Source organism: Scyliorhinus canicula, chromosome 1, assembly GCF_902713615.1.
Source record: "Scyliorhinus canicula chromosome 1, sScyCan1.1, whole genome shotgun sequence".
In the NCBI taxonomy this organism is placed as follows: domain Eukaryota; kingdom Metazoa; phylum Chordata; class Chondrichthyes; order Carcharhiniformes; family Scyliorhinidae; genus Scyliorhinus; species Scyliorhinus canicula.
Genome location: NC_052146.1, coordinates 259,393,698 through 259,407,157, shown reverse-complemented (window position 1 = coordinate 259,407,157; position 13,460 = coordinate 259,393,698). Strand labels below are relative to the sequence as shown.

Below are 13,460 nucleotides of genomic sequence, written 5' to 3'. Positions count from 1 at the left end.
ACATTGAATCTGACAGCTCCAATCACATGAGCTACCCAACAAGATGCAACTCACAAGCACTACAAGTAGTAGTGATGAAAGCATGGCCTGAAAGTATCAAGGTCGCCCCTGTGGTCACAACAGCACATTGGGCAAACGGAGATGAATTGACAGCCCAAGATGGCAACTTGCACAAAGGAAATACCATCTAACGAGAGGGAGGAGAAATGCTGAAGTGCATCCATGCAAGCCATCAACAAACTCAATCGACTCTGAGAAAGGCAATAAAAGTGCTTTACCGGCCAAACATGAGAAGTGAAATTAAAGACTTCATTGGCTAGTGTAACGAGTACCTGTTGATGATGCGTGACATCCAAGATGTGACGCATGGAGGAAGCTGGCAGTAAACCTTTTCACTTTGGCAGGAACTGATTATCTTGTCACTGGAGACTACTATTCTGACTACTGGGAGTTAGACTTCAACAACGACTGGAGATATAGCAGAATGTCTGAAATGACACTTCAGTCGATCCAGCACTCCAGACATTGTAATGAGTGACAATGACCCTCAGTTCACGAGTGCATAATTCAACCAATTCACAAAGGATTGGAAAATTCAGCATTACACATCATCTTGCACTATCCCCAGTTGAAATGAAAGGCTGAGTGAAAATCGGCAAAGTAATCGTTAAGAAAATGAACAAATTGAGCAAAGACATATTCAAGGCAATCGTTGAGTGGAGAAACACATAAACTGAAGATATGGAATGTAGGCCTGCCCAAAGACTAATGCCACACGAAACTACTCTTCCAATAGAATGAAATAAGAAAAGGACTACTGAAACAAGAAGTAGTAACATGCGTGAGTGAAAAGATCACGGTTAAATACCAATGACACGAACCACTCTGACGATACAATAACAATCTTTATTAGTGTCACAAGTAGGCTTACATCAATGCTGCAATAAAGTTACTGTGAAAATCCCCTAGTCGCCACACTATGCTGCCTGTTTGGGTGCGTTTTATAGGTAGAATTCAGAGTATCCAATTCACCTAACAAGCACATCTTTCGGGATTTGTGGATAGAAACCGGAGCACCCGGAAGAAACCCATGCAGATACAGGGAGAACGAGCAGACTCCGAACACTGACCCAAGCCGGGATTCGAACCCAGGTCCCTGGCATGGTGGAGCAACAGTGCTCACCACTGTGCTACCGTGCCATTTCTGTGACGGTATTCCAACTTGAAACACCAGTTCGCTGGGGTGTACAGTTTTGGGTATTTTTGGAATGCAGTGAGGAGTCAAGTGATAGCACAGTGAGAATACCTAGCCCAGTTGTTGTGTAAAAATTATGAAAGACTATTTCTTACATTAAAGACAAATACACTAGAACAGGGCTATAATGCTCGAAGACAATTAAGTATAGGGATCACTAAACAAGCATGTAGTTTATGTAGAACACATCCCTTGTTCCAAAATATATCTCCAATCCCTAAACTCCTTAAGATTTCCTCTTTCCCCAAACAACATCCAAATTAAATAAATCAATAAGTCAAATCCAGCTTATAGTTACAATACAGGGCTGACAGTCAGGTATGGGGAATGTTTTTTCCTGGTCCAGCGAAGATATTTAAACTGCCTTTATGAAGGTTTCTGCACAACCTTGGCTCCAAGATTTAGATGCTAGGCTCCTGACTGTTAGATTTGCGACTGGCATCACAGTTAGATGTAAAACTGACCTCCCTGGCTGTTAGGTGTAAACTGCCTCTTTGCTTCTGATGATGCTGGCAATTATATATATTATTTGTTTAGACATTTGCATCTTGTTACTTTTAAAATTGCACCTCATTATGCCTTTTGAATGCTGGTTACTGCTGTCGCTAGGCAGATTTCTATCTTTGCTGGGCAGATCCATCACAGCAAAAAGCCACGTTTCAGTTTGACAAGACTGCTGAATCTTTCCCAGAGCTGAGCATTGGAGAGCCTGACAGGGTAAAAACCTTCAAAGCTCTCAACAGGAGTCAGCCTTCATGGAAACTTGGGACATTGTCACCTTGATTGTCCACTGTGGAAGTGAATGACCAACTCTGCAGGTGTAAACGCAGGTATATGAACAACTAGCAAAGCGGTTCCCTCACTGCAGTCAGCAGGTCAGGTAGAAGGGATCTCATCAGCTTTTCTGAGTACAGAATTATCATTAATACCCAAAATCCACATGTCCTCAACAACCCCAATGAAACAACAATCACCAAGGGCCATGGGACAAAGAACATCATCCAGACGAACAGCCAATGTCAATGCACACCTGGATCTGCATGTTTTAAATACTAAGTTGCAATGCATATTGATTAGTAGAATTGACCATTGTTAATGGGGATAGTAGATAACTTAACTCACAGTTACACGTGATCGTACATGCAAATATGTGGGCTCATTAAGGAAAGTAGGATATATGTAAATTGTGTTCATTATGAAAAGGGGAATGTTTGGGTTTTGAAATGCAATCAGTCTACTCGTCACATATGGTTTTCTATAGTCAGGTGACATCTGCCATGTGGCAGTCTCTCTAAGCAGGTCCTAACAGTCAGTTCAATAAGGCATCTCACTACAAATCTTTAATTTAAAAAGGGTTGAAAAGGGGATGTATGCCATTAGGTCTCAGTGACTTATTCGTTTGATTTCTGTTATTTTTTTCTTAATTCATTCTTTCGATCAATTCTTGTATGTCGTCCTCTATAGTGTGCCTACATTCTCATTTCCACTTTACTTGCTAAATAAACCCTAAATATTTAATACGTCTTCCATAGTTTTGTTTTCCACAATTAGATATTCTCTTCCTCCCTGGAATCCTACTCTCGTTTTTATTATTTTAAATATAATAATAACATATTTTACGTTAGACGGACTGCTAGATCCTTTCGATGTTTCTTTCTGCCGTTAGTTCCAAATTTATCTCAGTTTGGAAAATATAAATCTATTTTCCACTTCCTTCTGTGATTTACTGTGGCAAATACTCGCTTCTGCTTTTCAGAGTTACAATAATGAACATGATGAGGAAAGGAGCTCCCTCCCCTCTCCAGCCCTGCCTGACTGTCTGCTTTGAGGCTGGGTAAATACGTGGCAGATGTGTCCAGCATTGGCCACAAGACGACTCGTTCAGAAATAAACCCAGTTACCAATAGGTTTGCACTCTTTTTTTTCCCTTACGTCTCCCGGCGCTGGGTTGAGCACTGATTCCGCCCCCCTTCTTCCTCTCTCTTTGACAGCAGAACTATTTTAATTCTCGAAGATGACTGGGCAACTTGTGCTATGTTACGAGGAGGTTGGAGTGGGGCGGGGAAAGCTGAGGGGGTGGTACCGGAAGTAAGGTCAGGGTGGGAAGGCTTTGACAGTGGCACCCGGAAGTAGTGCCGGTGTCACTTCGTCGTGGGAGCGAGTGTCAGAGAGAAGCAGCGGTTGGTGGGTCGGGTCGGGTTGAGTTGAATTGCGGCTATTAACCGGACGGCAGATGGCTCTGAGCCTGTCAGTGGACGTCTCCAGCCCTTGTTTAGGTGAGTGTCCGGCCGGGCTGAGGCGAGGGCAGTCCACCCGCTGGGCTCGCCACCACACACGGTATTGCATCATGTTTGGGGCAGACTGATCCTGAAGCCCGGGGCTCGGGAGGCTCTCTGCGCTTCTATATACAGAGCACGGCCAACTTTGGACTCCGATTTGGCGTCAGCTATAACAAAATCGTGTTTTCGATATGGGCTGGTATATTAGTATTTGAAAAGGGGGATGCAGACCCTTCGCCGGCATTTTCATTGGACAGTATTTGCACTTTTTTTGCCTTGTTGAATTAGGTTCACTTTCACTGGGTACGACTGTGTCCCCCAATATTGCAGTTAATATTCTTTGAAGTTCGAATACACACAAAAAAACCCCATTGTTAATATACTACCGATTGGTCCATTTAATTCGTTTGGCTCTTCTGACCGTTTTCTGCATGGAATGAATTTTTTGCTTTTCATTTCAATCAGATTGAAATTTAAAACATTTAAGTTTGATTATTTGCTAAAATTATTGTTTCCGATTTTATTGAAACACTATGAGGTTGCATAAATAGCTTTAATGTGGGGAGACGTGGTGTAATCCATATTCTGGAGGTATGGCAGCCACGTTTTCAGCTATGCAGACTGATTTTTAATTGGGCGATGAATGGGTGTGGTTTTGATCATTAGAAACACTTAAAAGCACTTGTTGCTTTTAGCTTGAAATTACCTATCATTAAGTAAATCATTAGGTATCACCCTAAAAGAGTGGTGCGGCAATGACGACTTTTAGTAATTAATGGAATGTGGCAGTCCCTGGCAAAACCAGCATTTATTGTACATCCTTAATTGCTCTTGAGAAGGTGAGGGTGAGCTACCTTCTTGAGGACCACAAACCATGTGATGGAGGTATATCCACAGTGCTGTGAAGGAAGTTCCAGGATTTTGACCAAGCGACTGAAGAACGGTGATATATTTTCAAGTCCGGATGATGTGTGACTGGGAGGCAAAACTGCAGGTGATGGTGTTCACATATGTCCTTCTCGGTGGTAGAGGTCGAGGTTTTGGAAGGTGCGATTAAAGAGCCTTGGTGAATTACTGCAGTGCAGCTGGTATATACTGCTACCATGGTGTGTCGATAATGAAGTGAATGATGACCTCTTGTTGACAGTGTTTATCTGGTTGGTCCAGTTCCATTTCTGGTCACTGATCACCCCCGCAATATTGATAGAGAAGGGTTCAGTGATGGTAGTGTTACTGAAAAATTCCGGTCTTGGGTCACTGTCTGTGTGGAGTCTGTACGTTCTCCCTGTGTCTGTGTGGGTTTCCTCCGAGTGCTCCGATTTCATAGAATCATAACATTTACAGTGCAGAAGGAGGCCATTCGGCCCATCGAGTCTGCACCAGCCCTTGGAAAGAGCACCCTACTTAAGCCCACGACTCCACGCTATCCCCGCAATCCAGTAACAACACCTAACCTTTTGGACATCAAGGGCAATTCAGCATGGCCAATCTACCTAACCTGCATATTTTGGACTGTGGGAGGAATCCGGAGAACCGGAGGAAACCCACTCAGACATGGGGAGAATGGGAGGCCGCATCGTTAACAGCAGATGAAATCACCAAGCTGATGGCTGTGGAACTTGACAAAAAGTTCACAAAACACATGGAAGCGATGAAGAAGGAGATAGGGCGGTATTGAAAGAGCTGGTGGAGGAGGCGATTAAGTTTAAAGATGTGCAGGTTGGGTGGATTGGCCATGTTAAATTGCTACTTGGTGTCCAAAAGGATAGGTGAGGCTATTGGGTTACAGGGAAATGGTGTGTTAAATGCACTCAATTGTTTTGTAATATCATCTTAAAAGTTTTTTTTTAGAGTACCCAATAATTTTTCCCAATTAAGGGGCAATTTAACATGGCCAATCCACCTAACCTGCACATCTTTGGGTTGTGGGGGCGAAACCCACGCAGACATGGGGAGAATGTGCAAACTCCTCACAGACAGTGACCCAGGGCCGGGATTCGAACCCTGGTCCTCAGCGCCGTAGGCAGCAATGCTAACCACTGTGCCACCGTGCTGCCCTGTAATATCATCTTGAGTGAATCTTCCAAATGAATGACCTCTACCAATGACAAAACAGGTGCATAGGGACACCACCACCTGAAAGTTCCCCTCCAATACATACACGGTCCTGACTTGGAACTTTATCACGGTTACTTTGTTGTCCTGGGTTAAACTCCTGGGACTTCCTTCATAACAGCAATGTGGATGTTCCTACACCACATGAACTGCAGTGGTTCATGAAGGCAGCTCACACCACCTTCTCGAGGGCAGTTCGGGACGTTCAGTAAATGCTGGCTTAGCCAGTGATACCCACACTCCATGACTGAATAATAAAAAGAAAATTGGCTGAAGATTGATATCCATGATCCTTGGGACCTCAGGAGAAAATCGAAAATCGACTTTATGCTTCTGGCTGAAGGTGGTTACAAGCACCCATCCTTGTCTTTTGCAATTACGTGCTGCTTTGAATGTGGATGGTCATGGTGTCATTGCCTTCTATTGCTTTAATTGTCCCCCATCATTCGTGACTGGATGGGGCTGGACTGCAGAGTTTTGATCTGATCTTTCAGTTATAAGATTGATCGCTTGGTTCTATCTATAGCCTATTACCTCCACTGTTTAGCTTGCATGTAGCCTATGTTATAGACTGATCCCCTGGCTTGATGGTCATGATAGAGAGAGGGATATGCTGGGATATGAAGTTACAGGTTGTGGTGGAATAAAACCTTGCTGCCGCTGATTGTCCACAGTACCTCATGAATGCCAAGTTTTGAGCTACCAGTTATAGGTGCGGAGTCTACATGTTCTCCCCGTGTCCGCGTGGGTTTCCTCCGGGTGCTCCGGTTTCTTCCCAATAGTCCCGAAAGATGTCCTGGATTGGACATTCTGAATTCTCCCTCACTGTACCCGGACAGGTACTGGAGTGTGGCGACTAGGGGATTTTCACAATAATTTCATTGCAGTGTTCGTGTTAATTGCAGATTATTATTCTGAATCTATCACATTTAGCACAATGTTAGTCTCACAATATGATGAAGCAATTCCTCAGGGTGAAAACATGACTTTATTTACATAGCAAGAAGTCTTACAACACAAGGTTATCTCCACAAGCCGTGGTCATGAACAGATGTCTGCGACAGTCAGATTGGTAATAACAATGCCAAATAGGTTCTTGTTTTTTCACCATCTGCTTAACATCGGTCTGGGCGATATGCCTTTCAAGTCTCAGCCAACTCTGTTATTAGTGGTGCTCCAGAGCCACTTGTTCAGCATTGAAGTCCTGCACCTTAAGTATGCTCTGTGCCCGAGTTACTCTCAGTTCTTTATCTAAGTGGTTTCAATGTGGATGGTTCAGTTTTAAAAAAATTAATTTACAGATATGGGCGTCGTATTTATTGCCCATTCTTAGTTGCCCTTTGGAAGGTGGCGGTGCTTTGCTGCCTTGAGACGTAGGTACAATCACAGTGCTGTTCGGGAAGGAGTTTCAGGATTTTGCTCCAGAGTCAGGTGGGGAGTGACTTGGGGGACCTTCAGGTGATGGGGTTCCCAGGTATCCACTGCTCTTGTCCTTCTAGATGGTAGTGGTCGTGGGTTTGAAAGGCGCTGTCTAAGGAACCATGGCAAGTTACTGCAGTGCATCTTGTAGATGGTACACACAGCTGCCACTGTTCGTCGGTGGTGGAGGGTTTGAATGTTTGTGGAAGGAAGGGCAATCTAGCGGACTGCTTTGTTATAGGAAGGTGATCAGTAATAATCAGTCATTGGTAATCAATAGGCTGTTTCCTTGTCCATGTTTGAGCTGATGTCATGAGATTTCATGGGATCTCGAGTAAATGTTGAGAACGCAGTGCCACTTCCCCCTTACTGCATACCAGTATGTAGCCACAATTGGTGGATATGCCCAATTGGTGAGATAGTGATGGCGAAGTCTAGAATGTTGGTTGAAAAGAATAATTCTATGAATTTGACGATTTCGGGCAGTTGCTCGACTACTCTGTGGGGCAGCTCTCCCAACCCAGCAAAGGTCCCCCATTTAACTAGGAAAACTTGCAGGTTCAGCTGGGCTAGGTACGTTTTTCGTATTCAGAGCCTAGGACAATGGTGGGTCGGCTGTTCAATTTTGTTTTGTAAATAATTTTTATTGATCTCCAAAAGAGGAAAGAAGCAGATAAACAAAATACAATACCATAATGCGACTGACTAACAAAAACTATAAAAACATTAAACAGTAAAATTAACAATCAATAATAATTAACTCTTTAAAGAAAGAGACAAATGGTTGCCATCTATCAAAAAATTCTCAGTGGATTGTCTTGTGGCATATTTCATCTTTTCAAGATATAGAAAAGAGTCTTCCAACCAGGATGACGCATTGGGTGGCTTAGGGACATCCAGGATAATCCAATCCACCTGTAGGCTATTAATGAAGCAAATGCAATGAAGTCTGTCTCAATCTTAGTGACTGACGGGTGCAGATGAGACTCCAAATATTACTATCAAGGACAAGGTTGTGGGTCAATATCTAGAATTTTGGAAAGAGTGTCAAATAAGAATAACCAAAAACTGGCCAGCTTTGGGCACAACCAGAACATATGGATATGTTCTGCAGGGGCGAGTGAGCACCTGTCAATTTGTTGCTGTGTTGGAGAAAAACGTACTAATTTTTGCTTTTGGTGAAGTGAATTCTTTAAACTGAATTGTGCTTAACTGAGCACTGGATACACCTCTCACTAGTCGTTGTAAAGTTGAGCCCAAGCTTGCTTCCCAATCATTTCTTATCTTATTCCAATAACGTACTTGGGAGGTAGTTGAGGAAAGATGGACAGTGTGAGTGAACAAAACCACAACCTAAAAATAGTGGTACAGACTAGAGTCAGGTAAATTAAATTTGGCTGCAAGCTCGCTAAATCTAGTCAGTAAAAACTTTGAGTCCCTTTTACCTCCACGAGGCAAATGCCAGGGTCCAGCATGGAGTGAAAGAATAAGTGGGTATCACAAATAGGACCTAATAACGAAGGAGTGGGAAGCATAAAATGCTGACTAAATTGTTTTTGACATGTATTTAGAGGAGGAAAGGCTAGAGGGGCACAAATTAAGGCAGGAAGCAAAGATGCGCAGCAGGAGTGCACTTCCATAAGGCACCAGTTTGAATTTAGATCATGACACCATGTTAAAATGTTTTGAATGTTGGCCACCCAATAATAGCACAGGAGATTAGGAAGAGCTAGTCCACCAACCCGTATCCCTCTTGGAAGTATCACTGCATGGACTCTGAGTTCTGCCTGTCCAGATAAATGTTGATGTCTGGTTGTTAATCATGACAATTGATTTTTGGTAGAAATATAGGGAGACATTGGAAAATAATGTAGAATCTGGGCAGAATGTTAATTTTTTATGGATTGAATTCTGTCACCTAAGAAAGAGGCAAACAAATCCTAGCGCTGTAAATCCACTTTAATTTTGGTGACCAGGCTCATAACATTTATTCTATGAAGAGCAAAGAGTGTGTTATGTTCACACCTAAGTAGCAAAAACCAGCACCAGATGTTTGAAATAGCAAAGCTCTTGGAGGGACTTGTTAGCACTAGTTAATTTGGAAAACACTCACTTTTGTTGATATTCAGTTTATAACCAGAGAACAGGCCATGAAAATATTTTAATGATAGGAGATCATCAGCATTTCAGGACACCTGGTGCTTCACATCAGTTCGAAGGATACCCTTTAGCTGTGTGGATGACTTTAAGATTATTGACAGGGGGTCTATTGCCAGGGCAAAGAACAGTGGGGACAGAGGATGTGCTTGATGGGTTCCCCTGGATAAGGGGAAGTGTGCGCACTCTGGGTATGGGAAGGTATAAAGAAGGCAATTCCATGAAGGAAATTTTGGATCAAACCCAAAATTACAAAGAGATAATTCCACTCCACCCGGTTAAAAGCATTCTCTGTATCCAAAAAGACAATTACTTCAGGGACGTTCGAGGCAGTTAGAGAAAGTATAATGTCAAGAAAACAACGTACATTTGACGATAATTGGCATCCCTTTGCAGAGCTACTTTGGTCATCTGATATTATATTTGGGAGACTACACCAGTACCTTAGCTAATACCTTTTTACGTCTGCATTTAAAGGAGAGAGAGAGAGAGAGGCTGATATGAGCCACATTCTTTGGGTATTAAATATAAGCAAAATGGAAGCTTCAGTTGATGTAGGAGGCAGAAAACCATGAGATAATGAGTTGTTAAACATATTTAGCAATAAGGGTACATGTTCTGCCAAATCTAATATTTATTATTGGGCTGCTAACGTGGATCAGGTGTTGGGATGGGGACCGGGGTCTACCTGGGTGTGGATGGAGTCTGGGTCGTGTAGTGGGTCCAGTTTGGGGGCACCGCCGACAGTTTCTCTTCCATTTGCTGCAGCAAAGTACTTGTCAAACCCGGTTGTTACCTCCCTTAAAAAATATTGAAGCAACTCCCTCAACATGTCAAGCTGGGTCAGTGTCAGGTCTGGCCCCCTATTTGTGTTAATCACCAGTTCGAGCCTGTAAGCTTAGATACTACGTTTCTGGGTGTGGAAGAGGCTGGTGAGAATGTGAGATCTATTTCTGGAGAGCTGTTTGCCAACCTGGAAGAAGGGAAATTCGGGCTCGTTTAGGTAGCTCCAGATACAAAACTTTGTCTAATGGATGTTCCCGGAGACTTCCAGTTGTGGCTATGCGGAGCTAAGCCACACATTCGGCAGCTCCTGCTATTTAGGGACTTTTGGGCCGTTTCGAGGGCCCCAACGGAGCTGTTTCTACGCATCCCGGTGGGGGAAGGTGCCTGGAAGAACTTGCCCCACACTATATGGTGCTCACCTGGAGTGGGAAGAAGAAAAAGGCTGCAGTAACTCCCCCAAAAAAACGGGGGAAGAAAAACAAAATGGCGGCCGGCACTCCTGCTATTTAGGGACTTTTGGGCCGTTTTGTGGGGCCCCAAACGGCGCTGTTTCTACACATCCTAGTGGGGGAAGGTGCCTGGAAGAACTTGCCCCACATTATCTGGTGAAAAAGGCTGCAGTAACGCCCCCCAAAAAACGGGTGAAAAAAAACAAAATGGCGGCCGGCGCTCCCGCTATTTAAGGGCTTTTGGGCCGTTTTGAGGGCCCCAAACAGTGCTGTTGCTACATATCCCGGTGGGGGAAGGTTGCCTGGAAGAACTTGCCCCACACTATATGGTGAAAAAGGCTGCAGAAACGCCCCAAAAAAAACGTGGGAAGAAAAACAAAATGGCGGCCGGCGCAACACCCGAGGACTGGTGGAAGTGGGCGCAGGAGCAACAGGCCTCGCTCCTACGTTGTTTTGCTGAGCTGAAGGCTGAGCTGCTGGACTCCATGAATGCAACTGCGACCAAGCTGCTTGGGACCAGGCGGCACAGGAGGAGTCTATTCGGGAGTTGCAGCGGCAGGCCGTTGAAAGAGAGGAGGAGGCCGTGGTCCTCGTTGGGAAAGTGGAGTTGCACGAGGCACTTCATAAAAAGTGGCAGGACCGCTTGGAGGAGCTGGACGTTCGCACGAGGCGAAAGAATCTGAGGATCCTGGGCCTGGCGGAGGGGCTGGAGGGGTCGGATCTCCCGGCGTATGTGACCACGTTGTTGAGCTCGTTGATGGGAGCAGGGTCCTTCCATTTGCCCCTGGAGCTCGAGGGAGCGCACAGAGTGATGGCCAGGAGGCCCAAGGCAGATGAGCCCCCGAGGGCGGTGCTGGTGCGGTTCCACCGATTCAGTGACCGGGAGTGTGTGCTGCGCTGGGCCAAGAAAGAGAGGAGCAGTAAATGGGAGAATTCGGTAGTGAGGATCTACCAGGACTGGAGTGCGGAAGTGGCTAAGCGGCGGGCCAGGTTCAACCGGACGAAGGCGGTGCTTCATGCTAAGGCAGGTCAGGTTTGGAATGCGGCAGCCTGCGCGCCTGTGGGTGACATACAAGGACCGGCACCATTACTTCGAGTTCCCGGGAGGAGGCGTGGGCCTTTGTACAGGCGGAGAAGCTGGACTTGAACTAGGGCCTGGGAACATACTTTGGCCGCGTTGTTTCCGCTGTGGCTGTTTTGTTCCAACTGTTTCAACTTTTTCAACTTCGAAATGTGTGTTATGTATGCTGGTTTTCTTTTTGCTCTGTTTACGGGTGGGTTTGTCTGTTGGGTATGGTTGTGGGGTAGTGGGGAGTGTTGGGGGTTTGTGTTCTATATGTTCTCTTCTGTACGGGGCTGGGGATTGAGGGGAAACTGGATTTTGGGGAACTGCGTCAGAAGGATGGGGTGTGGCATTGTGAAAGCGCGGGCTTTCCTCTGGTTTCCCGCGCTACGGGGCAGGGGGGGTGGAGCTTGCGATGGGGGAAGGGCCTCTACGGGTCTTTTTCCCGCTCTGCAATAATGCCAAGGAGGGTGTGGCAAGAGGGGGATGACCCAAGCCGGGAGGGGATAGTTTTTGGCGGGAGCTGCCGGGGTCAGCAGAAGTCAGCTGACTCACGGAAGTACCATGGAGGGTGCGTCGCGGCTAGGGGGGTCCTAGCCTGGGGGGGGGGAGGGGGGGTGGGGGGGGATACCGGGTTGCTGCTGGACGACTAGGAAGGAGCCGATGAGGGCGGGGGGAAGAGGAGAGGCGCTAATCGCCATGGGGAACGGGTCGAGCCGGGGTATGCTGGCCTGGGGCGAACATCTGCCAAGCTATGGCTAGTCGTCGAGGGGAAGGGGGGCGGGTTGCCCTCTGATCCGGGCTGATTACCTGGAACGTGAGGGGGCTGAACGGGCCGGTTAAGAGAACCAGGGTGGTTCTCCATCTAAGGGGGGTTGAAGGCGGACGTGGCTATGCTCCAGGAGACCCACTGAAGGTGGCGGACCAGGTCCGTCTGAGGAAGGGGTGGTGTGGTTCAGGTTATCATTCAGGATTGACGCAAAGAACCGGGTGGGTGGCGATTTAGTGGGGAAGAGGGTGGCGTTTGAGGCGGCTGAGGTGGGTGTCGGACAAGGAGGGCAGATATATCATGGTGAGGGGTAGGCTGCAGGGAGAGAAGGTGGTGCTGGTGAACGTATATGCCCCGAATTGGGATGATGCTGGCTTCATGAGGCGCTTGTTGGGCCGCGTCCCGGACCTGGAGGCAGGGGGCCATATCATGGGGGGGAGATTTTAACACAGTGCTGGATCCACACACTGGACCGGTCCAGTTCAAGGACGGGATAGGAGACCGGCGGCGGCCAAAGTGCTGAGGGGATACATGGACCAGATGGGAGGGGTGGATCCTGGAGGTTTGGGAGACCGAGAGCCGCGGAGTATTCCTTTTTCTCTCACGTCCATAGGGTTTATTCCCGGATAGACTTTTTTGTCCTGAGCAGGGGGTTGATCCCGAGGGGTGCAGGATGCCGAGGTATTCGGCCATAGCGATTTCGGACCATGCCCCGCACTGGATTGATCTGGAGATGGGGGAGGCGCGGGACCAGGCCGCCGCTCTGGCGCCTGGATGTGGTGATGCTGGCGGAGGAGGAGGTGTGTAAGAGGGTTCGGAGAAGCATTGAGGTGTATCTGTTACCAATGATACGGGGGAGGTCAGGTGGGGATGGTCTGGGAGGCTCTGAAAGCGTGATCCGGGGGGGAGCTGATCTCCATCCGGGCCAACAGGGAAAGGAAGGAGAGGAAGGAGAGGGGAAGACTGGTGGGAGAGCTTCTGGAGGTGGACAGGAGATATGCGGAGGCACCGGAGGAAGGGTTGCTGGGAGAGACCGGCGCAGGTTGCAGGCCAATTTTGACTTGCTGACCACCAGAAAGGCGGAGACACAGTGGAGGAGGGCGCAGGGTGCGGTATATGAGTATGGAGAGAAGGCGAGCAGGATGTTGGCGCATCAGCTCCGTATGGC

The 13,460-nt window shown here is 46.8% G+C and overlaps 1 protein-coding gene across 1 annotated transcript in view; it reads left to right on the top strand.

Annotated features, from left to right (window-relative positions):
* The first annotated feature begins 3,379 nt into the window (after window positions 1-3,379).
* Window positions 3,380-13,460, top strand: part of eprs1 (glutamyl-prolyl-tRNA synthetase 1) — a 130,761-nt gene continuing 120,680 nt past the window's right edge. The window contains 1 exon segment of the mRNA XM_038811972.1: window positions 3,380-3,531. Within this exon segment, the coding sequence (XP_038667900.1) occupies window positions 3,489-3,531 (43 nt within the window). The 5' untranslated portion in view covers window positions 3,380-3,488.